Here is a 26,557-nt window from a genome sequence, read left to right on the forward strand (position 1 = left end):
GTGCGGTATCACCAACCCCGCATCAAACCTTGATAAGGCGACCCAGCTTTCTTATCAACCCAAGCAACCTTATCAGCACTTCCAGCTTGGAAACAACGTCTCAGATCGGATCCCGAGTTATCATCGATATGCGGGAATGATTCGGAATTTTCAGAATCTTCACTGATAGATGCAGTGATCAAATCACATGATAGGGGAACGCCTTGCTCAAGACAGTGATGTGAGCGGAATGCTTTTCTGGGGATGAGGGCTATGATTAAAGAAAGAAGAATTACTTCTTGTTGTCACTGAATACCTACCTGTTTCTTCACAGTGACTATTTATGGCCGCTTACAGTTGGACAATGCGCGACTGCGAACATCATGAACCCTGAAATCAATGCACTGGTATATAGCATAGGTAGGTGATGTTGAGCAGTTGGGAGAGGAGGACATTTCTGCCAAAGTCATCGTCAAGAGGCGAAAACAAGAGCCATCACCAACGGCGGAACCTTTGCCCCAACTTCAACCTTGGCCTTGTTTGATGAGGCTACCTAGGCATGTACACTCGTCTATTTCCTCCACTAAGACTGTCTCTTTCACAGTGATCAGTACGTTCCCCTCTTCAAGGTTCCATCAACCGCCAGATACATATATGAGGTGGCTTTACACCGTTATACGCCGACTGTGACGGTGTGTCACCATTCCCTCTTGGAATATCGTAGGTAAGGTAATAGAGCTATTTGGTGCTTTCAAGGCCTATCAGCTGCCTTTCGAACGGGTTTGAGCTAGTTATCCTCCGAGACTGCAGTCTGTTATGTTTGAGAGATGCACAGTGCTTGATCGTTTCTGAGGAATGCCCAGGGCCAGTCGTCATAATTTTGGCAGCCATTGAGTGCTTGCGTGTTCCGCGGGCCATTGCAAATTGTTACGGGTATGGGAATGCTTTGGGCGGTTCGATAAAGACTTGTAGATGAAAGATTGGTGTGGAAGAAATGAAGCATCTGCCAAGTGTCTTGGGGCCGCGCCATTTGTTTACAGCGCGGCTGACGGATGGGATGGTATTGCAAACACGATCGACCGTTTCGGGTCAATTTGATGACGCGTCCTATCGTATCTACGGAAATTTTTGCGGTTCATCTCTTTATCACACCTGTGGATGAACAATCAATGGTCTTCTGGTTATCGGGAAACGGGATGTGGCTGGCAAAGACAGTGTAAGCAATTCTTCAATACTGCCACCCACATGTCCCCTTGGTGATGCCAGCGTCTGGTAAGGATAGGCGAGTAACTCAGCTGGAGAAGGAATGCGCCGTGGTCGGCTTCTAGCAGAATAGAAAAACGGGCCTTGATTGTTTACTTCCCCTGAGAAAAGCCGATTGGTGGTTCTACCATTTCGCCAAGACATCTGGTTCCAGGAACTGATGACCCACGACTACCAACTCCGTCGGGACGAGGATTGTTCACTATGGAGCCGTCAAGCATTGCGTACGTCCGGCTCTGCGGGCGGCATATAGCCCTCCTGTTGGAAGACTGTTGATCCAAGACGTGATGAGATGGGTAATATGGCAATGTTGCCATCCGACACTGCTATATCATTAGGCGGTCTGTTTAGCCGCATGCGCTTATCCGCGAAATACAGGAAACGGCACAATGGCTCCCCAGATTCCCAGGCTTCCCAGCGTCCTGGTCGAGGGCGTTCGAGCGTTGGATGGCCCCCTTGGATGTCACCAATCGTCACAATGTTACCACTCCGCATCACGATCGTTCGGCAGTTAACGAACCGCTGTCACGCACACTACCTAGATATCCTCCGATGCTAGTGAGAAGCGAGAGGGAGCATTCCGTTGTGGTGTGTGACAACTGCTTGTGTTGGATGGGGGGAGGTCGACTTTGTCGACGGAAATAGGTGTACACCTCTCTCATTTTCGAGTCCGTGTGACACGACCCAGCAAACCTGCACAATCAGCTTTGTTTTAATTGTCCATCATTGTCTCAACTTACTCGCACCAATCGGCTGAGAAACAGGCATTTTTGCGTGGAATAATCGTCATATCACGATATTCTGATAATATCATAGACCTTTAACGCATCCAGAAATTGCCGCCTCTTGTCCCCTCTCGCTTAGGACAGCCTCTCCTCACTTGCCCTGGGATCAGCCGTTCTAGGAGCAGAGCCGATTGGGACATTTGCTATAGCACGTCATGTATGCGTTCTAGAATCCCTAGGCGGACTACACATTGCCATGCCCGGAGTGGACTTTTTCCAGATTGACTTACGTCTATCATTGATGCTCATGATCGTGACAAGACCTCGTGTGAACGCGGCCCCCCACATTCCCGAAGATGATATACCGATCGAAGAGTATTGAGATGACCAAATCAGCAAGCAGCTCACATGATCGAAGGCGGAAAGGAAAGCTCGAGGAGGGGATTCAGGTATATAACAGCCACTCCTTTCCACTGCCAAACCTGAATTCCTCTTTCCTCATCACCCTCGGACAAGCCTCTCTGTCTTATCCTCTCAACAGTCAGACCAACCAAGCTTCAACGCTCCACCCCAGCAAGCAACTTCAAGATGCATCTTTCCAAGTTCTTGATCACGGCCATCTTTGCGGCCCCGTACGTTGCGGCCCTCGCCGTGCCCGTCCAGGACGCCTACAACGGCGACATCGAGGCCCGCTACGCCGAGCCTGAGGCACTCCCCATCGCCGCTGTCGATGTCGACGCCGCCGAGGTGACCGGCATTGACGTTGACGCCGACGTAACCGACAAGGGCAAGGGCAAGAAGGGCAAGAAGGGCAAGGGAAAGAAGGGTAAGGGCAAGGCTAAGGGCAAGGGCAAGGCTAAAGGCAAGGGAAAGGCCAAGGGAAAGGGAAAGGCGAAGGGAAAGGGAAAGGCGAAGGGAAAGGGTCCCGCTAAGCCTCCCGCCAAGGGCAAGGGAAAGGCCAAGGGCAAGGGAAAGGGCCCCAAGGAGGAGGGTGAGGCTGCCGAGTAAATAACTCGCACCCACAACTTCGAGTGATCTTCTTTGACGAAGACATGACACACAGTGGATGGGGTGAATGACTGGCCAGTCAAACGTGGTGGATGTCGATTGCTTGTATTTACTTTCTACATTGCTTCCTGAAAGGCTAGTGAATGACGCGGACGACGGTCCGAACGCCATGATGTACATTTCCACGCTTTGCGAGCGTCAGACAATCATGAAATTCTGATGTTGCTGTGAAGTACGCAGTATCAAGATGATGATGTGATTGTTGTATTATCCAAAACGCATGCAAGTCGTGAAACGGCGTGAACACAGCCCTTACTTGATAGATTCACTCCATCAAGGATCTGCTTCGTCATCATCCGTTTCAACTTCAACCCAGTTCAAACCCTCACAGGGCCTCTGCCAAAGCTCAGAGTTTCCCAGCTCAGCCGGGTATGTCCCGGCTACACCAAGTATGCACTCATCAAGACCATGTATGGTCTTGAGATTGGGAAGCTTCTCTTGCTTTTGCGCCAGCAGCTCATCGACATGTGCATCAACTTGAGCAAACTTTCCCTTCTCGTAGCCATACAACTTCAAACTCTCCAGATTCGGCGGCAAAAGATCAACAAGTCGATGCTTGAGAGTACGGATCGTGACTTTGTACTTGCATGTGTCATCGTAGCCAAGTATATTTCCAATTCTCTGTGTGACGTGTTAGTAAATCTGTCATCCAACATCAACAGCAGAGCTCTGGGCATGATACATACAATGCTCAAGTCTGTCAACTTGGTAAAGTCTTTCAGGGAGCCAATCGACCCGCCTTCGTAGTCAAACGTGTCCGGCAAATCCACCGCATAGAGAGGCAGATCTTCCTCCTTCTCCCCACTGAACGATCGATCCAAATCGAGATATTTTGCATCCGGCGGAGGAGTGCGACCTCTTCCTCTTCCGGTGTCACTCTGACTACTTGCATATCTGCCATAATAGTACTCAGGGTATTCATCCTTCTGGTGCTCCAACAAGGCCGGGTGGTGCTTATCGTACTTCGAGGGATCATAGAGTCGAGCGTCCAAATCCAGAACCTGCAGGCTGTCCTTGTGCTGCAGAAGACACTTGCTCACGGTCTTGGGTTTCACGTCGTATGTATACGCGCCATCGGTGTTCCAAAGCCCTGCATTGGAAAAGGAAAAGTGAGTGAGAGCCTGGGGGATGCGGATGATGCTGCTAAGAATGGCACCGGAGATATCAGAGTGGCCAATGGTAATTTTCGAAATGGTAGAAGAAGACTTGGGCGGGAAGGACGTATTGTCGGGCTGATAGTCTGAGATAGCCTCGATTTTGACGGTAGAAACTGACGGCAGGCGATGAAAGTAGCGAAAGAAGCCAAGGGACCTGACAGTGTCGTAATTGCACCCATCAATAAGGCAGTGATTAATGGCTTCCACATGGACAACTTCGAGTCTCTGAAGTGTGGGTTCGGTGATTTCCCCGTAGTTGTTTTGGACGAGGTACTCGTCCAGCAAGGTGCCCAGTATGAGGGTCTCCGGGTTGAAGCGGAGCCGTTTGATGTTGGGACAAAGCGAAATAACGAGAATGGCCAGGGCCTCATGGTAGTGAGGAACATCCGGCCATCCCGAGTTCCAACGGATGCGCTTCGCTGGGGGCTCATCATCCTGGGTGTGAACCTCAGATTTCGCCTTGTCTTTCTTTCTCGGGACCCCTTCCAGGATTTTGGTTTTCATATTGTCACTGACCCCAAGGCTCTCGATGTATTTGACCACCAGTTCATGGTCCCCATCATCCAGAGCAGGATCTGGCTCGCCGTTCATGAAGTGCCCAAATCTCTGGGGAGGGTCGACGATGAACTCTTCCACCAAAAGGGCTGCATCTGGATTCTTGAGCCAATTGAGAACGAGTTTGGAGCATCGAGTCGCATCCTCGTTGCGCAGGAGGCATACTCGCTTGTAGGATGGCGATGACATGGCTGTCGTATCCGTCTCGATGATGTGAAGAGAGATAGAGATAGGAAGCCCGAGTACCTAGGTACGGAGTTTCGTAGTAAGATTGGCCGGAGATGTTTTATGTCTCTTTGCAACAACATATTGCCAACCTTCTCCTGAACCTCAACACCAGGCAGCAACTGCTAGCTTGAGCCAACCCCATAGTGCTGCCTAGCAACAGTGGGGGCGGGAACATTCAACAGGTAGGTCACGTGATGGGAATAGGGGTTTCAGGGGGAACATGCAGTTGTCCCATTGGATGCAGTCGTTAAAAAACATCACTGCTCCAAGTCCAATTGTCCTGTAACCCTTTGCTGCCTATCGTGGCTCTTCCAGGATCGGACTTGGTTTTGTTCTCGTCTGGTTTTGGAGACTCCGGTAATGGATACATCCTTCCTTTGGCCCTATGCCCCTCTATTCCGGGGTCCGATATCACGGGGAGTGTTTCTGGTACCGAAAAATGAACATTCAACCTACTTCTCCCTGCATCTGGGTTCGAAGCTGAGTTGGGCGACATTGGATCAGCCGTTGGCTCTTTTTTCTGTTCTCCTTTCTCCTTGGATCTTTGCGGCGACGTTGTCTGGGCTTCCACCTTGTAGCCCGCACATCCTCTTGAACAATTCCGGCAGCATTCGCATTTCCAACCCCTCTCAGGGGGTGCTGGCACAAGCCTCCACAGCCAATCCCACCACCTCTCCTCTCTTTTGAACTCCTCGGGCCTTGCATTCCACCTCCGTACTCTACGTTCCTCATCACCACCAATGGCGTAAACATTTCCTTGCGTCGCGTACCATATTGCTGCAATCATAATCTCCTCCACCACGTCCTCCTCCTCAGACGTCCTCGGGGCGTATACCAGCGTCCATCCAACAGGCACTGGTAGTCGTTTTTCCATTACCCCATGAAACCAGAACCTGAATAGCTTTGAGTCGTTTCCTCCCGCAAGAGGATGCCGCTGCCCCCAACCGGCCTGCAAAACAGTGCTAACATCCTCGGGATGAAGGTTGACATGCAGTGACCCATCAGCTGCGTGAATATGCGCGATCTCTCCCCCCCATTCGTCTCTCGTGTTAACCGTCCCGGCCGTTCTATCACCGATGTCCCTGAATAGTCCACGAATCCCGGCTTCCAAGAAAGACATCTTGACCCTCAAATCTCGGGATGATCTGGCCTGGAGCTTTTTGACCATGTCATTCAGCTTGTAAAACGCGCTGGGTGGCCCTTTCTGGCTGAGCTGCCTTGCAGGTAGCCATCTACTCGTCTTTGGCCTATATCCCTCTCTTTGCGGAAGACCAAACAGCCTGCCTCGATAAGGAAGCTCGTCCTGCTTGACATTTGGTGGTTCCAGCATGTTGTTCCATCCTGCCAAGAAGTTCCAGAAGACGAGCTGTAGCCAGCCTCCAAAGGTTGGCGGGACATCCTCCAAGGTTAGGGACTCGTATTTGTGAAAGGAAGAATAACATGACCAAACAATGCCTGAAAAGACGTAGTACCGAAATAGCCACGAGGCTGTGAATATGGAGGTGAACCAGTAGGCCAAGACCATTCCAGCTGCGAATGTGCCGGGGGAAGGCTTGAGCCAAAGACCGACAAGAACCGGGACTGAGGCCAGTGAAAAGTCCCATATTACTTCCTCCCAGCTGGTGTAGTGTTGCGGGGCTAGTGTCGCGGTTGCGGCGGTGGTTATGCCAAGGACCCAGCGAGAGGGGTGGTTGAAGGTGAACATCTTGCGCCGTCATCTCCGCCGCCAATAACAGGAGAGGCGTGAAGCGTGTCTTCTGTGGCGACTTGGATGCGATGTTGTCAAGCTCATCAAACAATTGCATGGGGTTTAAAGGTTCAAGCCATGTCTCATAAAGTCATTATGTTCTAGCCATGCGTCGTCTTTGTTGGCCCAGGTGACAGTTTTCTTTGTTCTCATCTACCCCCACTCTTGCTTGGATTCAGCAAGAATCAATTCCCGCATACAGCTGGGCGCGAGATCCTTTGTTTCCACCAACGGGGATCTCCGCCATTTTCCATACTACAGCTCAAACACAAGGCCAGTCTCAGGACCATAATGACCGTCTGCCAGCGCTTGCCACCCAGCCTTGTACTTCTCCAGTCCCTTCTCCCACTTGATCTCGATGGCCGGGATGGCCCCGTCACCGGCAAACCGATCCCAGGCAGCATTTTGCGCATTGTAGTAGGCCTCCGCCGATCCAAGGTTTGCGATGCCCTTCTCCCGGATCAACCCAGCATGGACCTGGTAGACATTGCTGGTCGGATCCATGGCCTTCCCATATAATACCGGGGGCCGAGTAGCCGAGGGGTCAGCTCCTACCAAGAGAACAGTGACATTATCTTCCCCAAACTTCTCGTCGAGAGCGGACGCCCAGGTATCAGCCGCTTGACCCCGGGCAGCAAAATTGACCAACACAATCTTCTGCCCCTGCTTCGCAATCCGCTCAATATCCTCAACCTGCTCATACAAAAGCACCTCATCAAACAGCCCTGTGCTCTCGCTAAACCCCTTTGACTTCTCCGACCCAACACCGATAACCTTCTCAGGCTGTTCCCCCTCCGGCCTGCCCTTCCTCAACTCATGCGCAAACGACAGGCCAGTTTTCCCAGACGGCGCCAGTAAAATAACCACGGCCCCCTTGATATCCGCCTTTTTGGCATCCCAGCCATCTCCCCCAGCGGCACCAAACGGATGCGAGGGCTTGAACCCACCCTCCCAGGCGAAAACATGCTGGTTGAGCATCCACCCCGTTTGCCAGAGGGCATAAAACAACGCACGCAACCCTTTGCTCTCGTTTGACTCGTCGCCAAAGACGTGGTAACGGTTGTAAATCGGGTTGAGCCCCTTTCTCAACCCGTCGTCGGGCAGGACGACGTCGTAGTCACCCGGGACGTTCCCCTCTATGAGTTGGATCTCCTCAACTCTGGTGCCGATGGGCTGGTAACCGAACAATTCTGTTCCGACGGGAAGGGAGGGGACGGTGCTCTCTACTACTTCAGAGTAGCCCCATGCTGAGATTCGGCAGTGGGTGTCGGGAGAGACCGTGGCCGGCAGAGGCCAGACGTTCCACCACGCTAGAAGGGGATTCCCACCGAGTTTGGCGTAAGTGAAAGTGTTTGTTGTGAGCGAGATCAGACGGGTCTGGATGCGGACTGAGGATGGGGCTGTCAAAGTGGTCGAGGGCGAGGGGGCGGGGGTGAGTGATTGGGCGGTGAAGTCGGCTTTGGAGATGATCTGGATTGCATGTGCTTCGGACATCTTGGGCTGAATTCGGCTTGGGGCTTTTTTGGTGTGTATTTCCTGAGCTTTTCTTGTGAGTTGATTCGAGCCTGATAAGTCGATGTTTTTTCCTGCTTGGTGATTAAGATCCAGAGAAGAGCCAAGATTTTGAAGCTGACATGAGTCGTTGGTGGGGACGGTCAGTTCCACCCGCCATATCCGGAAATTCAGCTGGTTGATTACAAATAATACTAAATGGGTGCAAAAGATATTTCGAACCTCCCTGGACTTGCCGAGCTTTTGTTCGTTGCAAAGAACTGCACATCTTGCTTGCGGACACGCGATCTGCGTGCTTGCACCACCTCTTGGTGTTTGCATTCAAATGTGCAAAACTCTGGGTTAGGGTTGTCCTCGATTTCCAGTGGTTCGATGCGCTAGACAACTAGGCACCTTACCATCACTCATCACCAGCTGACTAGCAGCTGACTAGCAGCTGGCCGAGCATTTGACTTTCTGGTGTATAAAATAGATATGAGTCAGCAGCCTGTAGGATATCAGATGTGGTGGGTCTTGGCTTTTGCCGCTTTCGTTGGGTCTGATGGTTAGGTAGCAAGAGGGCATATCAGTAGGTAGTCGGAAAAATACTTAGATAGATAGGTGTCAACTGTTGGTGTTGCTCAAGGGAATCTGACTGCATGATTCCACTACTCGCCAGATACCTGTACACGCTGTGGACAAGAAAGCTGGCACTGTGAAAGGACTGAACTATGCCTCGAAGAATAGTTAATGGACTTCGAAAAGTACTTAATATGTCTTAAAAGATAGTTAATAGGCCTCAAAGAATGTTGATAAGGCCTGTTTTCTGTTTGAAAGGGTGTAAGTTGATAGTCTTCATGCATATTACTCATTTGCAGTACCAGTTACCAGGTAGTTTATCCACGACGTGCTATATCATCCCTTCTTCAAGGCAAACATCGTAGATCTTCATTACAGGTTATCCAAACAAGCTTTTGATATTCCACAAAACCCTGACACTTGCTTTGAAATCCTTGTTATTATTACACTATCATTGTTCAACGTACCACTAACAGATCAGAAATAACGACACGTCAGGCGTAACGGAAGCACGTCATGAGTAAAAGAATAGAGACAATTACCGTGAATCAAAAGGCTTAAAGATGCTTGAGAACCCACTGGGATGTCAAATAGACCTTTAGTCATACAATAGCCCTTGAAAGATGGTCCAAGGCTTTCATCATTTCCCGTCAGCATTTCTCCAACTTGATGGCTTTCATTGTGCTGAACGTTTCAGATTTTCTAGACTTCAACTACAACCACATCAAACGGATGCATATATTATACACCAAGAATATCTTTTGAAGCGGGATCGTCGGCCCGACTCAGTTCACCGGCAGGCAAGACAATACACCCCTAGACGCGCTTCTGCCAGAGTTTCGCCTCATAGTGTCGTATTGACAGGAGAAATGTGCACCTGTAGCATAGGATCTGCATACCGGTCCTTCCATTCCATCAGTCAGTGAACAGTGGTCCCGATCTTCTCAAGTCCTGGTTCGGTCGCTTGTTCACCGAGTCGCTCGCTTATTTTTCTCATCCCGTCCCTCCGATTCGTAGAAGTCTTCAACTAGACCTCGCCTACTCGTCGGCTCCGTCGGCTGCAGCATTCCAAAGCTCTTCACCCGTAATGACAGGATCTGCCCCCAAAGCCTCGGTGATCTTCCGGAGTAAATGCGCTTTCCCAAGGAAAGATCATCCTTTTCCCGCTGCACACCACTCGAGCGTCATGGTGGCCAAAAAAATAGTACACGAAGCCAAAGGTGATCTGCCGGCCATTCCCCTCCATCCCATCTTGGTCTTTAGTCTAGGTTCTCGGTCGGTTGACCATCCGTCGAGCTCCTCGCATGGGTTTCAGGAGGTGTACCCTCACTGCAGAAACAGACAGCTCACAACCAGATATGTTAAAAGCAGATTCTGCACTGCACTTACCATTGCATGCCAATCTCCTTTTTTCCACATGAAACCTTTGCCTGCCAAAAAGTAAAAAACCTGGAAATTCCAGTCTTCTTCAATGGTTCTTTTTCAGCCACACCCAGAGAACTCGATCTTCAAATGTCATCACCCGCTTACTGACCCAATGCAACTCTTGATAATGCATATCTTTTTTTCCTGCAAAGTCAGCACTTAATGGATATGTTCCAGTCTTGGAAGCACAGAATACGGTAATGATCATCACTACACATCTCACCTCACCCGTCCACCTGGGTCGCATCAACCACGGCCTGATTCTCGTGTAACCGACTCAGTATCTCCCGCAAAAAAATCTGACAGTCCGCGCCGCAACAGTCTGCTGTGCTGTGCGGGGTAAGAAAAGAGGTCTGGATTCGCGATGGATGGATCAATCCCAGCAGCTCATCAGGGTTCTCACTCAGCAGGCATCTTGCAAATCTCGGGGGTCAATCTTCAGTTCATATCAGGAAAATCCATCGACAATCATTTGAGCAAGGGGAGCCTGCAATGACCCCTGGCACCAGACCTCCGGTGCGCTTTCCATGCCGTCTCCGAGACCCGGGGAGTGGCTCTATCTACGACAATGCCATTTATTCGCTTTCGCCTCTGCATTTACATTACGTTACATTTCTGCATGTCGCAAGTGGATATTCAACGCCAGTCACCACCGTTGCATTTCTTCGAGTGTTTTTTCCATGAAGCAGAAGAAATGAGAAGCCTGCTGCATAGCTGTATCATCATGTGCCTATACTTTTGCTGATTTGTCCAAAAGAGCTGGTATCACCATGTGAATATACTAAACGACAGGACTAGTAGGTATAAAGTGTATGTGTGTATGTGGTATCCAGAAAGAACCAGAAATTGTGTGGCCTTCGTGTATTTATATCCACCCTCAAAATAGCAAAAGAAGAGAAAAGCAAAACATCAACTTTTTAGTAAGAGTAGCGGAACCCCTTGTTCTCCTTGTCCGTCATGCGGGTCCACGCCTCGGGCGACATGAAGGCGTCCTCATTCTCGTTGTCGGCGCGGTTATTTCGCTTCTTGTTTTGCCAGACATAGTAAAGGAAGAGGACAAAGGTGACGAGCGCACAGCCGGCCTGGGTGCCCATGACGGCGAGCTTGGCAGGGCGGTAGTCGGGTGCATCACGGGCCTGGAAGGTCTGGGGGCCGATGATGTTACCGAGGGAGAAGGACCCGCTGATGATGGCGGCAGCGAAGGCGCGCTTGGTCGCACCGGCAATGTTGGCGACAGTCCAGTTGTAGAAGATGGCGAGGGGGGCCACAACGGCGTTGACGAGGTAAATACCGGCCAGGATACCGTTGGTGTTATCCTTGGGTAAGAAACTCATGAGTGCGCCCCCCACTATGGCTGGGAGAATGCAGATGATAATCCAGGCCCAGCGGTGGGACTGGAAACGGATGCCCCATCCGACCAGCAGGGTGAAGAAGATGCTCACGACACCAGAAGGTGTGTTCATAAGGGCAGCCTTCTTGGAGTCATAGCCGGGAAGGTTGCGGATGAGAGTGGCTGAGTAAGTGGTGACAACACCGCTGGAGACGGAGAGCTAAGAAAATGTTAGCAACTCTTCACCGCAACCTAAGCACAGTAGCGAGGTATGGCTTACCAAGATGACAGCGAGGAGCAGGAGATACACCTGGGGATCAGCCAAGGCTTCCAAGATCTCCTTTCCGCGGAACTTGCGGTTCTCAACACCAGTCTGGTTGACACTAACGTGCTTCAACAGGGCAACCTTCTCATCGTCAGACATCCACTTAGCCTGCATAGGGGTGTCTGGAAGAAAGATGATGACACAAGAGCCGACGACGACGGTGATCAGACCGAGAGTCAAAAACATGGTGCGCCATCCAGAGAGACGAGCGTCGGGGCCCATGTGCTGGAAGCCAAACGACACAAGACCACCGATGATCTGACCGAGACCCAGACCAAGATACCAGAAGGAGAAGCGTGGCGCAGACTCGGACTTAGTGTACCACATACTGCTGATAATCATCAAACTTGGTGCAATTGTTGCCTCGAAGATGCCCAGGAAGATGCGGGAGACAAGGAGAGTCTGATAGTTGGTGGCCGCGGCACCGCAGGCGGTAGCGGTACCCCAGAGGATCACATTGAGGCCGAGCCATTTTGCGGCAGGAACGGCTTGAAGGAACCAAACTGTAAAGTCGTGCTGTTAGTTGTGAAAGATGCAGTAGTTGTGATGCCTTGTGAGTAGGACAAGATGCAGAGGCTGCTTACTGTTGGGAATCTCGAAGCAAAGTAAAGCGACAAACAGAAAAGTTGCTGTGTTACTGAAGTCATTCCCTCCCATATTGAGGTCTTTTTGCAATCCCATTACGTTGGCGTACTTGAGGTAGTTAGCTGGCTGCATGTGGTGACTTGTGGGGTGATGCCGTGCGTCGTGGGCCGCGGCTGGCACAAACATCAACACGTGTGGGGGCATGAAAACGTACATTGAGAATGACCTTGTCCAGAAACTGGAGGGTATAGCACAAGAACATCAAGGGGACGATGCGGAAGTCGATTCTTCTTCGCAGGGCCGCGAGGTCCACGTACTCGCCGGTGCCATTGGCATTGTCTCTGTGTTGGTCGAGGAACTTCCAGGCGAGATCAACACCACCACCGTTGGAGGCGGCATCCGAGTCGACAGAACGAACGACCTCGGGGCCGTGCTCCTTGACGTCCCTGGTGGAACTCTTGGAGTCCTTGATGCTGCCCTTCTCTGAGGACGACATGGTGGATGAGTGTGTGAGAGGGAGAGAAAGGGAAGTGATGAGCAATCTGGCAGAGACAGAAGGCTCGAGGAAGAATGCAAGAAGAAGGGGGGGAAGCGGGAGGGATCGGCCTAGCGGGACCGAGAGGGTGCCACTGTGCAGTGCCGAAGAGGAAAGGGTGAGGGCGGGATTTCTTCAGGAAGGAGAGAAGATCAACCGCTGAAAATGAAACATGGCACGCTCTCTCTCCCTCTCACTCTGGAGCGAGGTGCGATGTCTTTAAAAACGGCATGTTCGCCATGCAGTTGGATCCCCCCGGTGCTGCTCCAACATATTGGACATGGGGACCGACATTGCAGGACGAGACGTCTGGATGCAGCTGATTCGATAGAGGCGTCGAAATGGGAAATAGCTGCAACAGTAACACGCACAGTGTCTCCTGTGGGGGTCAATGTATGCGGAATCTGGAGCGGAACAAGGGGTGTTTACCCTGGCGCCACCGCCAAGAGGGGTGCTCTCTGCTGGACGGAACACCTCCCCGGCTGCATCTCGAGCCAGTGCCGAGACGGCACAGCAAGAGATATTTGCTCTGCAACCTCTGCGACCCCGACACAGCGGCTGCCAGGTTACATCGCTACCATCAAACTATGTCAACCACACCCAATCACCCCATGCTGTATCTACAGAAGAGAAGTTCCTGCAGACCACCACCCTGGCCTCCAGAAATACACTGGAAACACCGACGGACCTTTTGCGACCTGCATATTGTTCGCAGGGGAATGCAGGACGCGAACTCGGCCGGGGAGGGTGGGCTACCATTGGGATTTCTATTGCCTTCAGCCTGCAGTCATCAGGAGCGGCCATCAATGCAGTCGACATTCAAGCAAGGGCAAGGGCAGGCAGGGCCTGGTCGCGGTCTCTCTCTCTCAGACTCCCTCGCAACTTGGATGACAGGGAGGGAGTGGGTGTTTCGATGCAAGGGACACACTCTCAGGAGGCATCGAACCTTCTTCTCCGTCTCGGATGTTCTTATCATGCTGTCCCACGGTTCCCACGCTGACCCCTGAGATGACGAGATGATGCTTTGTGGTCGCGAGGCGGTTGACCGTTGTTGATGGCTGTACCGTTGACCAGAGGCACCGAGAAGACAACGACGGTGTAACCTTGGGTGTTCTGGCAGCCCATGGGGATGTGAGGGGGTTTTTTCGATTGACCTTTAAACATAATCGATCTTGCTCCTCGATGGGGAATCTCACGGCTGATCTCCCGTCGGACCCTTCACTTCTCGCTATCCTCATTCCAGCAGCTTGAGCTGCCGATCAGTCTGCCTCACTTCGCCAGACTCCCCAAACTCCCCCCCGTTCCACTGTTCTTTCCCCCGTTCGTTCCCCAGCGTCATTGAGAAAAGCAACCGCCGTCAAGTAGACACTGGCTGTCGTACAAAATGGTTTGGGTCGACAACGCAACACCGGAGGTGGACGCCATTTCCCAGTGGAGGACCATCGTCACCATCTGCGCCGTCCTCTCGTTTTTCTCCGTCGTTATTGTCTCAGCCCGGTTATGGATTCGCGACAGAAACCATGGCCTCGCCGCTGATGACTGGATGTCAGCCATTTCCATGGTGTTTGGACTGCTTTATTCGATCCTCTGCATCATCCGTACGTGATGCTTTCCCACTGCCCATGAGCTTCATGTGAGACCGAGACTGACTCGTATGGCTTGCGTATAGAAACGAAATATGGCCTCGGGCTACCGATCGCTCTTCGCCCCAAAGAGAACCTGCTTCCCTACAGCCGCAGCAACTTTGCTGGTCGCCCCATCTATCAGATGGGCATCAGCTTCTTCAAAGTGGCCTTGTTGATCAGTTATCTCCGACTTTTCAAAGGCACAAACCACCTCTGGTACCGAAGGGTTGTCTGGATCGCCATGTTCTTTGTCGTGGCCGGCCACTTGGGATGCTCGCTCACGCTGATCTTTGCATGCAACCCCGTTCACAGATCATGGGATCCCAGGGTCGACGGAAAATGCCTGGCACCAGGACCGTCATTCACAGCCTATGCCATCGTCACGATTATTTCTGATGTCATCGTCGCCATCATTCCTATCCCTGTGCTCCTCCAGCTCAAGGTCAGCAGGGGCAAGAAAATCGGTCTCATCGTCATCTTCTTGCTCGGCCTCTTTACCACGCTTTGCTCTGTCTTCCGGTACATGCAAATCGACAATATCCAAAACGGCGATGGTAATTCTACCATGCTCATCGTCTGGGGGGTCATTGAGTTCAACGTGGGCAACATGGTTTCTTCTCTCCCTTTCTTGGCGCCTATCTTCCTCCGAAAGGCCAAGGAGTACACCAGCAAGTACTCTGGCAGTGGCAATGGTTACCCCAGCGCCGGGGGCAGCAATGGCCGCAAGTTGGGCGGCGGCAAGTCTGGCAGCGATGCCTACAAACTCAGCAACATTTCGAGTGGGTTGGGTCGCAAGGGCACTTTCATCTCATCCAAAGGACATCCCGGTCATAGTATGGGCAGCGAGGAGAACATCCTTAAGGACAGCCCCGATGGATCCATCATGAAGAGTGTCACCTACAGTGTCCATGTCGATGAGAGTGAGCGACGCCCTCAACGTGGGGACAGAGACTAATTTGGGATATTCGAGCTTTGGTGGAGTCACAACCATCAACTAGATCTTGATGAGGCTGAGACGACGCGGGATATGGTTGGAAAACTAGGTAGGCGTCAGGGAGCGAAACCTTTGCTTCTGGGAACTTTTGGACATGACTTTTGGGACTGCGGATACCAGAAAAAACAGACTTGTATTTTTTATTCGACTTATGAGCGATGTATTTTTACACAACCAAGATATGGCACAGGGCTCAGAAAGAGACCCTTTACACATCGATCAATGACAACTTCAAATTATGACTTTGTATCCTGGACCGACCATAACCGGGTTTCACATGCCACGCGCGTTTTTCAAACACACCTGGGTACTTCAAAACCTCCAGCATTGCTTGTTTAACGCACCAGGTTGATTGTAACATTGACCAATGTCATTAATATCATTATCGGCCATCTTTCACGGAGGACTCTACCTCGACTTCTACAACCTCAAACACCACATAAACTCTGCAAAAAAAAAAAAAAAAAAAAAAAAAAAAAAGGAAAAACAGAAAAAAAACCCAAAATAACAAAAAGAAAAGAAAAAAGAATTTACCCTCGAAACAAACATCTGACACCTTCATCCATGCGATCCAATCACGATCTCGTACCCTGCCATTCTTCAAGATTCGCCATCGCCCCCCTATCCTTGTTCTTACACCAAAAAACTCCCCCACTGCACTTCCCGCCTCTCCCCGCGCGATTTTTCCACTCCACCTCCCCTTTTTTCATTTGCCCCCTCCGAAACGTTTCGTATCCACAGAGTCCACATTCAACGTCAACACGAACCACAGCTTAATTCAACGCAGCAGTCAGTCGCAAGTAAAGCCCAGGTTGTCAAAATTGCTACTGTAACAGTGACATTTCAGGATTTTTTTGGGATTTTTTTCTTACAGGTTGGATTTCAGTGTTGTGGAAACTGCAACTGTGACACCCACCATTTTTTTTTCTTTTCTTTTCTTTTTCTTTGTTTTGGTTTACTTGTGCTATGCAATGTGCGAGGCGACATGCAACTCAGCGGAGTGTGCTGTTCTAGACAATCGACTTCATGGTTCCCTCATCAAACCCCACGTTCATCGCCCTCTTGCTGAGAAGTGGACTCGCCGGCCCAATCTTTTCCCATTCGTGAGCATCCAGGCAGGCCTGTCTCGAAGCAAGCACGGCAGGTCTCGTTCTCGCCACCGCTTTGTCTTCGTAGCCGTCAAGTGCAACCCTCATGTCTGTCGGGGATCCATCGAGGTGGGGGATGACAGTGTCGACAAACTCTTTGACGTCAATGATGGCGTGGTTGGCGCCTTCTCCTCTGTCTGTTTATTGTCAGCTAGGGTGGATGAGATAGGGGTGGGAAGAGCAACATACACATGGCCATCGGGTGAAGAGCATCTCCCATCAGGACAATCTTGCCAGTCGTCCGAAGGTCCTTTGGGGGAGGCCAGTCGTACAAGTCCAGGCATTTCACCTCGGTCGTCTGCTCAGGGATTGTCATGGCGAGGGACCGGAACGGCTCCGCCCATGTTGACGCAAAAGCCTTGATCAACTTGATGCTGTCAAGATTCGTCTCTGGATATGTGATCGGGGCGGCAGAGTTGAAGAAATTGTCCCGAACAGGCCATGAGACGACAATCTGGCAGGTGTAGGTGTCCCTGCCCGTGCCGTTTCCAGGGGCATCGAGTGCTTTGGTACCTGATGTTAGCTTTGTGTGACACCATTCTCAGGGTCCAAAAAAAGGGGGCACTCACTGCTAAAGTAAACAAACGTATCATTCTCTGACGCGGCTCCCTGGAGGAAATACGGATCGAGCTTTCTCAGCGGCTCGATCTCTTCAGGCGTGCACTCAACCTTGACACCCATCAACCGGACCGGAATCTTGAACTTTTCGCTGCCGGGGAACAGCACCTGTCTCAGCCGTGAACTCCCGCCATCACAAGCAACAACCAAACTTCCCTCCTCCGACACTGTCCCATCCTCAAAATGAACTCTCACCGAACCGTCCTGCTCATCCGTTTCGAACTTGCCGGTAGCACCCTTTCCGAATTGGATATCCAACCCTGTGGCCAGTAACCGTCGAAACTTATCCCTGCTCACTCTGATACGCTGAGACTCATCCGCGTTTGGGGTGGAGGCCTTCAGCTCACCAGTGCTGAGGTCGTAAAAGGGAAACGTCGAAGGCCGCCCTTCTTCCACGGCGGACCGGTCGACATAGGCCTCTGGGAGACGGGAGACCAGATCGTCAGGAAGAAGAGACCGGACAGCGGGCAGTGACCAATGAAGGGTAAGGCCCCAGCCGAGACCGCGGGTGTCCAAGTCCGAGTCGCGCTCGTAGAGGCGGAAGGGGATGGACGACTTGCGGAGGTGCTGGGCCAGGAGGAGGCCGCTTATCCCCGAGCCCACGATCAGGATGGGTTTCTGGTTGGTGCTGCCCATGTTTTGCTCTGGTTGGTGGCTTTCGATAACAATCTCGCTGTCCCTTGGAAGGAAACTAATAACTGCTCCCTCTGTTTGTGTTCCTCCCTTGCCTTGATATCTCCCCACGAAATGATATGCCAATATTCCCAAGTGGTCAACCTGGCGTTATCATCATTCCCGTGGATCCGGTATCCTAGCACGGACTGGCGCGTGTGTGTGCAGCGTGGTGATGGCCCAATATTCAACTGTGCTATCTGTGAAGGTGGTGGTCATTGGGCCCTGGAGTGGTGCCATGGGTGTCAAGGGTTCTGGTGTTGTACTGGAATGGAATGCTTGGAAAGGGCGCAGGATTGATCCCCCCCGCCGGGCCTTTCCGACCCATGGTTGCTCCTCCCCCACGATGCGACGCTGATGTGATTCAGTTGGACTGGCCGTGGGGACAAGGGGACTAAACACACCCCTGGCCTTGTCCTGCGTGAATCCATGTCCAATTGTCTTTTCGGACTCGCCCCGATGCGTGGAGCTAGCAGCCAACACGCGCATTTTTTTGATAAACGATATGAAAAATCGACAGGTTTTCTGCAATGAAAGTACAGAGCTGCAGATAGAGACCCCCATCTCCAGCCAGGTCTGCAGTTGCAGTGACCAACATGAATCAGCTAGCGGCTCTTCGTGGTTGCACGGAACCGGACTGCTGGGATCGAGATCCGTCTTTTCTTGCTGTCGTTTGTTCTTTCTTGAGACCCCTCTCTCTTTCTCCTTTTTTTTTTTTCTTTTTTTTTTTTTGCTTTTTTTTTTCGTTACCTCATGTTGGTGATGTGATAATTCTTGTGGGGGAAGAAGCTGGGCTGGAACATCAATGGTATGATGTGGAAATCCCATGGTATGATATCACACGATGTTGATGGCTTGTGGAAAAAAAGAAGAAAACGCACGAAGCGAAGTTTGTTGAGCTACTGATGCCTCTGCCGGCGCCTGGAGTGAGGTGGTGGCAGCCCTAGTTTAGATGCCGCTCTCTCGAGGAGCGTTTTTAGCTGGGCACGGCTAAAAATGCTTGACCAACCTCCGTTGTCGGTGATTTTCTCTGGTTTCCATGACTGCAACATCAGAAATTTCCATGCTACTACCATTGTATATCTCATCAACCCGTTACATACTTCAAACTTGGTTGTCACTGTGGCCTTTAATAGTAACTATATGCTTGACCGGGCTTTATTAGGAGAATCCTCCCCAACTCTCAACCACGGGCAACCCTGTGATTATTCTACTTTTCAGATACCAGTAGCCTCTGCCCGCTCGGACCCTTCCCTCCGAGGTGGCTACTAGAACGGCTAGAACACAGCTCTAGCGACCCCGGTGGCTGATCCCGCAACGTTCCCACTCAGCAAAGGAAACGTCAGCAAGCCACCCCCGGAATGGTCCCCCGGTCGCTACCCTACAGTCAAATATTGACCGAGGTGACACTGTGCTCGATGCCTGCAGACCTTGCTCCGTCAGGCCATTCCTGCTCAAGAAATTGTCAGGTTGCAGCTTCCTCTCGATCTGGCCGGGCCAGAAGCCCAAGAGGGTGTCCAGTTGTTCCTCTGCAATCACCAGGATCTTTTCCAGAAGTTCTCAAGACCGGAGTGTGGCCAGGGCAGTCAGGTCTTTGGACATATTGAGCAAAATCCTGGCTTTCGTGGGCAACCTACGGAGTACATACCTCGGTGAATCCCCGCCCTTGCTTACCTCAGCCACCAAAATTCCCGGTTCCAGTCCCCCTCCGCTCCACCTCCTCTCCCAACAGCTTCCGGTTGCGGCACCGCGAGCCGGTTTCTAGTGTATTGCTCCCGCGCAGGCCGCGGCAAACCAGGTGCATGAACCGGGACGGCATTCAAGAACCAAGAACTTCCCTCTGAAACCACCCTTCCCTGATGATAGCTACTTTGTATATGCGCATAATTGGCCCACCGGGGTGCCCTGCCTTCCAATGCAGACAACACACAAAGTGAGACACCACAACAAGCCCATCGCCAATCTTTGGGCACAGCCATCAGAACGGTTTAGCTCCACGTCTGGACTATGTGCGAGCTGAATAGGTAGGTAGACAAACTACGAATACGATGAGTAGAATTGGACTTGGGAAAGATGGGAAAGTTTGCGAATGAGTGACCCCCACGCTCAATACCTTACTGATAGCAGCAGCGAAAGCCGATATTTATTGGTAGTAATCTCGGCCATCATCTTTGGAGGATTGCAGACACCTGGATGTGTGGCTTGCGAGGAAATCGCTAGCTAGAATCACATTCTGATCGAGATGATGTTGACACCCAAGACACCTACCTCGAAATATGCAATGCTTCTCAACTGTCACACCGAGAAACACAGCTTGCAGGCGGTGTATCGAGTGTGTGCACTTTGTTATCATACAAAGGTGAAGATGTTCCTTCAAACTCAGGAGGCTGACCAGTACCAAAACACCCCACGGCATGATTGTGGCACATACACACACATCACTCTCTTGGATTTTTGCGTCCCTGATGCATATGTGAGGCGTGAATTATTAGTGTCGAACGGGGATGTCCCCTCGTTCTTGATCCCTCTTATCGGGACCTGTTTCCAAGAATGGGGGGTTGTTGTGCCGCAAGGTCTTTTGGTATGCATCGTTTCCACTGACTCTGTGCCCTCTGAACTACCGAAAGGGTGGTCTCAAGTTGTATCAAGCCAGAGCTCGACGGACCTGGTGGTTCCAACGGTCATCGAAAAATGCTCGACATAATGGCATTGGCGTGAGTATCCGAATACATATCTCCATTTCCCCCAATCAAAACAATTTCATCCCAACTCCCCTGAAAGCACGAAGAGAACATGTTCTTCACACAGGAACACCGGAACCGATTTATTGTGTGGTCTGATGCTAGGCTTTCAGTTGCAGCAGGCCCTCCCTTCAGAAATTTGCACCTTGCTCGCTCAACTTGCTCAACTGCCTAGTTTTGGAGATTGCCTCGTCAATCTTTGCCATGATCCAAGACTTGTTTGTATCCCGTGATAAACTCGCCGCAAGATCTTGTAGGTTCGAGAGTATTGGGATGATTCGCTTCTCGGCGTGTTCTTTAAAGCTCTGTTTGATCTCAAAGGCTTCAACGACGGGCTGATAACCCGAAACATGAGAAGGTAAGTCTCTATCGAAGGAATGAGTGTGGAAACAGTAGGTACATACTCGGTGACGGAATGTTTGTAGATTGAGTCTTCAGGAAAGAGAATATTCCACAGAGTCTGCCACGTCATTGTTTTTGATGTCATGTGCTCTTTGAGGCTCCTGGCCTTCTCACTCCATCCTCAAAACTGAACTGGCGCTCTGAAACTATCTGGCACATTTCTTCTGACGGTAACTGTGCATGTGTCTCGAAGCAATCCCCGAATTGGAAAAAAGACATGACATCTTGGACAGCGGTGCTCCTGAGAGTGCATTTGTAACACATGGTCGCTATTGTAGAGCTGTCAGCCTCTGGTGGGTAATGTGGCAGTTACACCGAGTAACAAACCTACACGACTAGCCTGATACTATTGAATCTGTCAATAGTACAAAGTTAATAGTCTCCGATATTGAACCTGTAAGGATTTCGCTTTTGAAAGAGGCATGCGTAAAGCATGGTCGTTCCGACTCCTGGAAGCCGGTCACCCTCCCTGCCAGGTTCCGGCCTGTTGATATATACACGAGGGTTTCCGAGTTTCGGAATCTTGACGCCCAGATGTAGTCGCTCTCAGCTCGTGATATGAAACAGAGTGTTCGATATGAGGATTGAAGGCAGTAGAACTTGAACCTGATGGCACTACCGGGCAAGCAGATGATACTAGCCTAGGGTCAACGTTCCATGGGATTGCCTGTGGGCTTGTGATGCGCTCTCGATAGCTGTTGTCACTTGTTAGCTGTCCAAGAGTGCACAGAGGGGTATGTTGAGGAGGTTCGTACGGAACAGTAAAAGGTTACCCCCCCGCTTGTACTTGGTAACATTCCATTTCTGCTCTCCCAGACGATGAATATATTGTCGACAGCTGTTTGTGCTGAGGATTTTATCAGCTATTTACCTCGCTTACTTAGCCTCGAAGTTGTGCCCTCTTTCTATGCCTTGTCACGTTGTGGACAAAACAACTGGCACTGCAAATCACCAGCCTTGAAAAATAATTAATTGTCTTTGAAAGAGAGTCGAGAGGCCTTAAAAGATGGTCAAGAGGCTTTGAAAGATAGTTAACAGACTTTAAAATATAGTTAAGATGCTATAAAAGATAGGTAATAGGCCCCAGAAGATAACTAATAAGCCTATCCTTCTTTTGACGAGGCGTAGCTTAACAACGATTACTCATTTTACCAACTTGCAGTACCAGTTAATTTGTCCACGAAGTGCTTGCCTCTATTTTTAGCTTGTCTAAGTCTATTTGATGCTCTATTAGCTATCACATGCTTTTGGTTCTCCATGCCCACTCATGCCTACGCCCTCGCCAACGCTCCCTTGAATATCTCCACAAACTTCCACACATCTTCAAACCGACAATACATCGGCACCGGAGCCACTCTAATCACATCCGGCTTCCTCGCATCACACACTACCCCCTCCTCCGCCAACACTTTACTCACACTCTCCAATATCCCCTCCCTCAGCATCAAACTCAACTGAGTCCCCCTCTCGAGCGGGTTCCCCGGCGTGATGATCCTAAAAGCCTGCTCCTCCCCCTTCCTCCCAACCCCCCCTCTGATCAGCCCCTCTAGCAAGCATTCCAGATACCCCGTCAGCACCACCGCCTTACCCCTCAACCTCTCCATATACCTCTCCCCCACCGACTCAAACACCCCCAACGCAGCACTCACACTCGCCAGGTCAATCGCACTCGGGTTGCTCAACTGCCAGCCGCTCGCCCCCTTGCCAGGCTTGAACTCCTTCTCCATCAGAAACCTAACCGACTTGTCCGCTCCATACCAACCCTCCAACCTGTCCAGGTTTCTGGAATGGTGTTTTTGGTGAAGGAACAAGCCGGCTGTCGACCCCGGTCCGGCGTTGATGTACTTGTAGGTGCACCACACCGCGAAATCGACGTTCCAGTCGTGGAGGCAGAGTGGGACGTTGCCGGCCGCGTGGGCGAGGTCCCAGCCTACGCAGGGGATGCCGAGGGAGTGGGCGTGGGCGGTGATGGTTTTGATGTCGAGGAGCTGGCCGGTGTAGTACTGGATTCCGGGGAGGAGGACGAGAGCGGTGGAGGGAGCGTGCTCGGTTATGGTGGCGAGGATGGATTCGGTGGTGAGGTAGAGGTCGGGGGTGGGTTGGATTTCGATGAGGGAGGTGGAGGGGGAGAGGTTGTGGTGGCGGATTTGGGATTGGATGGCGTACTTTGTGGGGTTAGAAGTCCGGAAAAGGGAAGAATGGGAGGGAGGAGACATACCCAGTCTGAAGGGAAGGGTTTCCACTCGATGATGACTTTGTGTCTTTCTGCTGTTGGCTTGTAGAAGGAGGCCATCATGAGGTGGAGGTTGGCGGTGAGGGTGTTCATGTAGATGATCTCTTCTGGCACAGCAGCACCAACGAGGTCGACAGATTTCTTGGCACAAGACTCGGCCAGGTCTTGCCAGCTGGACAGAGGCGAGTTTTCGAGGGTTGAAAAGTGACCGTTGACACCGATGCTGGCCCATGTTTCTAGCTGTGACTCAAGGGCTCTTCTCACAGCTTTTGGCTGAGCGCCGAGGGAGTTTCCAACAAAGTAGATGCTCTTTTCATCTTCACTGTCGTTTTCCCCTACGAGGTTGTTAGAGTCTGCTGGTTCAAGCACAGAGGGCGCAACACATACCGGGACTGACCCCATTCAGAGCCTTCTTCTTCAACGAAGTCCTCGTGGGAATATTGAATTCTTTTCTGAGATGGCCAAGCTTGTCTTGCTGATCAAGACTTTGAGCGTATTCAAGAGTTCCCGCTTCAGCTGGAAATGACGGCTTCTGGCCGCTCCGGAAGGCTGCTGTGAGAGAATCCATTGTGCCGCTGTTGACACAGAACTACAAGACTGAAACTGAAAGGGAAGATATTGTATTGGCTTCCGTGAGGCCATATCGCACTCCCCCTTTCTATCCCTTGTATCACTTTATACAAGTCCACAAGCCGTTTTCGGAGGCCACGTGCCGTGTCACCATTTCCATGCTCCCGGGTCGGAGTGGGGCCCAGACGGGTTTCCGCGATCCGTCTTCCGCACCTTTCCGCCTTCCGCACTTCCGCAGCTCCACCATACAAACCGACGATGACGCCGATTAGGGGTCCCAAAGACAGCAATTACATGGCTGAAAAATTACAGAGAATCCAAGCTGACCAACTCCAGGACCTGTTTTGCAGAATCTTGGTTGGGGTAACCACATGCTGCAATCGGGCAAAGCCCATCACAAAACGTTCATCTCAATGCATCAATCCGACCCTTGTTTGCACACATGCACGGACTCTTGTCTATTGAATATTGAACTGTGCCTTATTCCTTACCACCGACTCGACTCGACTGGATTCCCGGCCCGTGTTGTATTCGTCAAACAAAAGAGCTGCCAAGACGACATCGGACGGCGGCTTACACCTCCTACCTGCACAGCATTCTGCACCTGTACGCACATCGGCCCTGCCATCTTGTTATCAAACAGAAAAAAACGCCGCTAATCTGTGCTCGGAAGGACGGACGGAGCTAAAGGCATCATACAGGTAAAACGTCACCATGATCTCGGATCATCTGGTTCGGCCCAGCTTCTGTTTGTCTGCCCAAACCCAGTGCCAACTGCCAAAGCCGTTGTTGACCGCTGACCCCCTTGCTGACCGATGGGCCATCTTATCGAGCCCCCGTTTCTATTTCTTCTTTACCGAGATGTTCCCCCTACTCCTGACCCTTTGCCACCCATCTCATCTTCCGCGCTCACCTGAATCTTGACTACCGCTTCTGGGTTTTGTCTCACTTCATCCAGTCTTTCGCTCTCACCATGTCACCCTGTGAGCCACTGCCTGCCACCAAGGCTAGTCACAGTGATGTTTCTCGCGTCCTGTCAGAGGAGTTTGGTGTCACATCCAATGCTTTCCTTCCAGAACAACAACCTCTCTCGAGGCTTCCAGATCAATACTATGCCCCCTGGGAAACCATTGTCTCTTCTCTTTCCTCCCACATTCAACAACAGACTCTCCGCCAGGAGGTAGACAGATTGCCAGTCCTATCAACAGACCGCCTGGCCTCAGAAGCCGAATGGAGACGAGCCTATGTTGTCTTGGGCTTCCTCACACATGCCTACGTCTGGGGAGGTGACGTTGCTTCCGAGGTCGGTATTTCACTTGAACCAGCACCACCTTACTTTGAACTGACACAACTCACAGATCCTCCCCCCACCCATAACTGTCCCTCTCCTCTCCGTTTCCAGACACCTCTCTCTTCCCCCAGTAGCCACCTATGCCGCGGTCAACCTCTGGAACTTTTCTTCGGTATCTCCAACATCCGACCTCGCTGACCTCGACTCCCTCACCGCACTCCACACCTTCACCGGCACTCAAGATGAGTCCTGGTTCTACATGGTCAGCGTCGCCATGGAGGCCCAAGGCGGTCCCATCATCCCCGTCATGCTCTCCGCCCTATCTGCCCTCCAACACCATGACCTTCCCGCCACCACCGAGGCCATCAACGAAATCACCTCCTGCATCCACAAACTGGGTATATTGCTCGACAGGATGGACGAAAGGTGCGACCCAGAAGTGTTTTACCATCAGATCCGCCCTTTCCTAGCAGGCAGCAAGAACATGGCCGGGGCCGGGCTGGCAAACGGCGTGTTCTATGACGAGGGACAAGACGGCAAGGGAGAATGGAGACAGTACCGAGGAGGAAGCAACGGTCAAAGCTCGCTCATCCAGCTATTTGACCTCGTGCTGGGAGTTGAGCACGTCGCGCAGGGTAATGCGAGTCCGGACTCGTACTCGCAGGAGAAGAAGATGGAGAGTTTCCACAGGGAGGTCAGAGGGTACATGCCGGAGCCGCACAGGAGGCTTCTTGAGTTTGTGGAGGGGCGGTACCCAGGAGGATTGAGGAAAGGTGTGGAGGATTTGTTGGTGACACCAAGCACAGAGGGAAACGACGGTGAGAGAAGGGAGTTGAGGGAGGCGTTCACGACGGCGACCAAGGCACTGGCCGAGTTTAGGAATAAGCACTTGCAGATTGTGACGCGATATATCGTGATTCCGTCGAGGAAGGAGAACAAGGCCAAGGGAAGTAACTTGGCGACGGCGTCATCGAGGCTGGCGGGGGATGATGATAAGAAGCTGACGGGGACAGGGGGGACTGCACTATTGCCGTTCCTGAAGCAATCACGGGATGAAACGTTTCGCGCGGGGGATTTTTCGCGATGAAAGCCATGTCATGTCATGTCATGTCATGTCATGAAAAAAAGGAGGGAACTTTGCTGTGGAATAGCGGGGCTTGTGATTTGCGGCGGGCGGCTGATGAATGTGTGTCTCGACAAATAGAAGATGATGTTCTTGAACAAGTTCAAATGCAGAACTTGTCTCGGCAATAAACAACCCACATCCGCGG

General features: G+C 51.5%; 9 protein-coding genes across 9 annotated transcripts; 3 read left to right on the plus strand and 6 right to left on the minus strand.

The window, feature by feature from the left end:
* Nucleotides 1–2,555: 2,555 nt before the first annotated feature.
* Nucleotides 2,556–2,975, plus strand: QC761_700875 (uncharacterized protein; the record flags this gene model as incomplete). The annotated part of the gene is made up of 1 exon (XM_062881679.1): nt 2,556–2,975. The coding sequence occupies one exon, from the start codon at nt 2,556–2,558 to the stop codon at nt 2,973–2,975; it is 420 nt and encodes a 139-aa protein (XP_062728871.1).
* An 85-nt stretch (nt 2,976–3,060) lies between these two features.
* Nucleotides 3,061–4,936, minus strand: QC761_700870 (uncharacterized protein; the record flags this gene model as incomplete). The annotated part of the gene is made up of 2 exons (XM_062881678.1): nt 3,061–3,656; nt 3,722–4,936. 2 exons carry the CDS (start codon nt 4,934–4,936, stop codon nt 3,309–3,311), a joined length of 1,563 nt encoding a protein of 520 aa, XP_062728872.1. The 3' UTR covers nt 3,061–3,308.
* A 286-nt stretch (nt 4,937–5,222) lies between these two features.
* On the minus strand, nt 5,223–6,680 carry QC761_700860 (uncharacterized protein; the record flags this gene model as incomplete). Its single annotated transcript, XM_062881677.1, has 1 exon — nt 5,223–6,680. One exon carries the CDS (start codon nt 6,678–6,680, stop codon nt 5,223–5,225), a length of 1,458 nt encoding a protein of 485 aa, XP_062728873.1.
* Nucleotides 6,681–6,977: 297 nt separating this feature from the next.
* Nucleotides 6,978–8,216, minus strand: QC761_700850 (uncharacterized protein; the record flags this gene model as incomplete). Its single annotated transcript, XM_062881676.1, has 1 exon — nt 6,978–8,216. One exon carries the CDS (start codon nt 8,214–8,216, stop codon nt 6,978–6,980), a length of 1,239 nt encoding a protein of 412 aa, XP_062728874.1.
* Nucleotides 8,217–10,897: 2,681 nt separating this feature from the next.
* QC761_700800 (uncharacterized protein) lies at nt 10,898–13,661 on the minus strand. Its single transcript, XM_062881669.1, has 4 exons — nt 12,672–13,661; nt 12,457–12,565; nt 11,828–12,375; nt 10,898–11,767 (listed from the first exon to the last, which is right to left on the minus strand). Exons 1-4 carry the CDS (start codon nt 12,951–12,953, stop codon nt 11,135–11,137), a joined length of 1,572 nt encoding a protein of 523 aa, XP_062728875.1. The 5' UTR covers nt 12,954–13,661; the 3' UTR covers nt 10,898–11,134.
* On the plus strand, nt 13,143–15,909 carry QC761_700790 (uncharacterized protein). Its single transcript, XM_062881668.1, has 2 exons — nt 13,143–14,590; nt 14,662–15,909. Exons 1-2 carry the CDS (start codon nt 14,377–14,379, stop codon nt 15,570–15,572), a joined length of 1,125 nt encoding a protein of 374 aa, XP_062728876.1. The 5' UTR covers nt 13,143–14,376; the 3' UTR covers nt 15,573–15,909.
* Nucleotides 15,910–16,445: 536 nt separating this feature from the next.
* On the minus strand, nt 16,446–18,965 carry QC761_700780 (uncharacterized protein). The gene is made up of 3 exons (XM_062881667.1): nt 17,329–18,965; nt 16,949–17,263; nt 16,446–16,896 (listed from the first exon to the last, which is right to left on the minus strand). The coding sequence occupies exons 1-3, from the start codon at nt 18,011–18,013 to the stop codon at nt 16,622–16,624; spliced, it is 1,275 nt and encodes a 424-aa protein (XP_062728877.1). The 5' UTR covers nt 18,014–18,965; the 3' UTR covers nt 16,446–16,621.
* A 3,498-nt stretch (nt 18,966–22,463) lies between these two features.
* BNA5_1 (Kynureninase (L-kynurenine hydrolase)) lies at nt 22,464–24,307 on the minus strand (the record flags this gene model as incomplete). The annotated part of the gene is made up of 3 exons (XM_062881666.1): nt 23,813–24,307; nt 23,411–23,760; nt 22,464–23,357 (listed from the first exon to the last, which is right to left on the minus strand). The coding sequence occupies exons 1-3, from the start codon at nt 23,991–23,993 to the stop codon at nt 22,464–22,466; spliced, it is 1,425 nt and encodes a 474-aa protein (XP_062728878.1). The 5' UTR covers nt 23,994–24,307.
* Nucleotides 24,126–26,373, plus strand: QC761_700760 (uncharacterized protein; the record flags this gene model as incomplete). The annotated part of the gene is made up of 2 exons (XM_062881665.1): nt 24,126–25,298; nt 25,354–26,373. Exons 1-2 carry the CDS (start codon nt 24,969–24,971, stop codon nt 26,371–26,373), a joined length of 1,350 nt encoding a protein of 449 aa, XP_062728879.1. The 5' UTR covers nt 24,126–24,968.
* Between the last annotated feature and the right edge of the window lie 184 nt (nt 26,374–26,557).

This window comes from Podospora bellae-mahoneyi, chromosome 7 (assembly GCF_035222275.1).
Source record: "Podospora bellae-mahoneyi strain CBS 112042 chromosome 7, whole genome shotgun sequence".
NCBI lineage: Eukaryota > Fungi > Ascomycota > Sordariomycetes > Sordariales > Podosporaceae > Podospora > Podospora bellae-mahoneyi.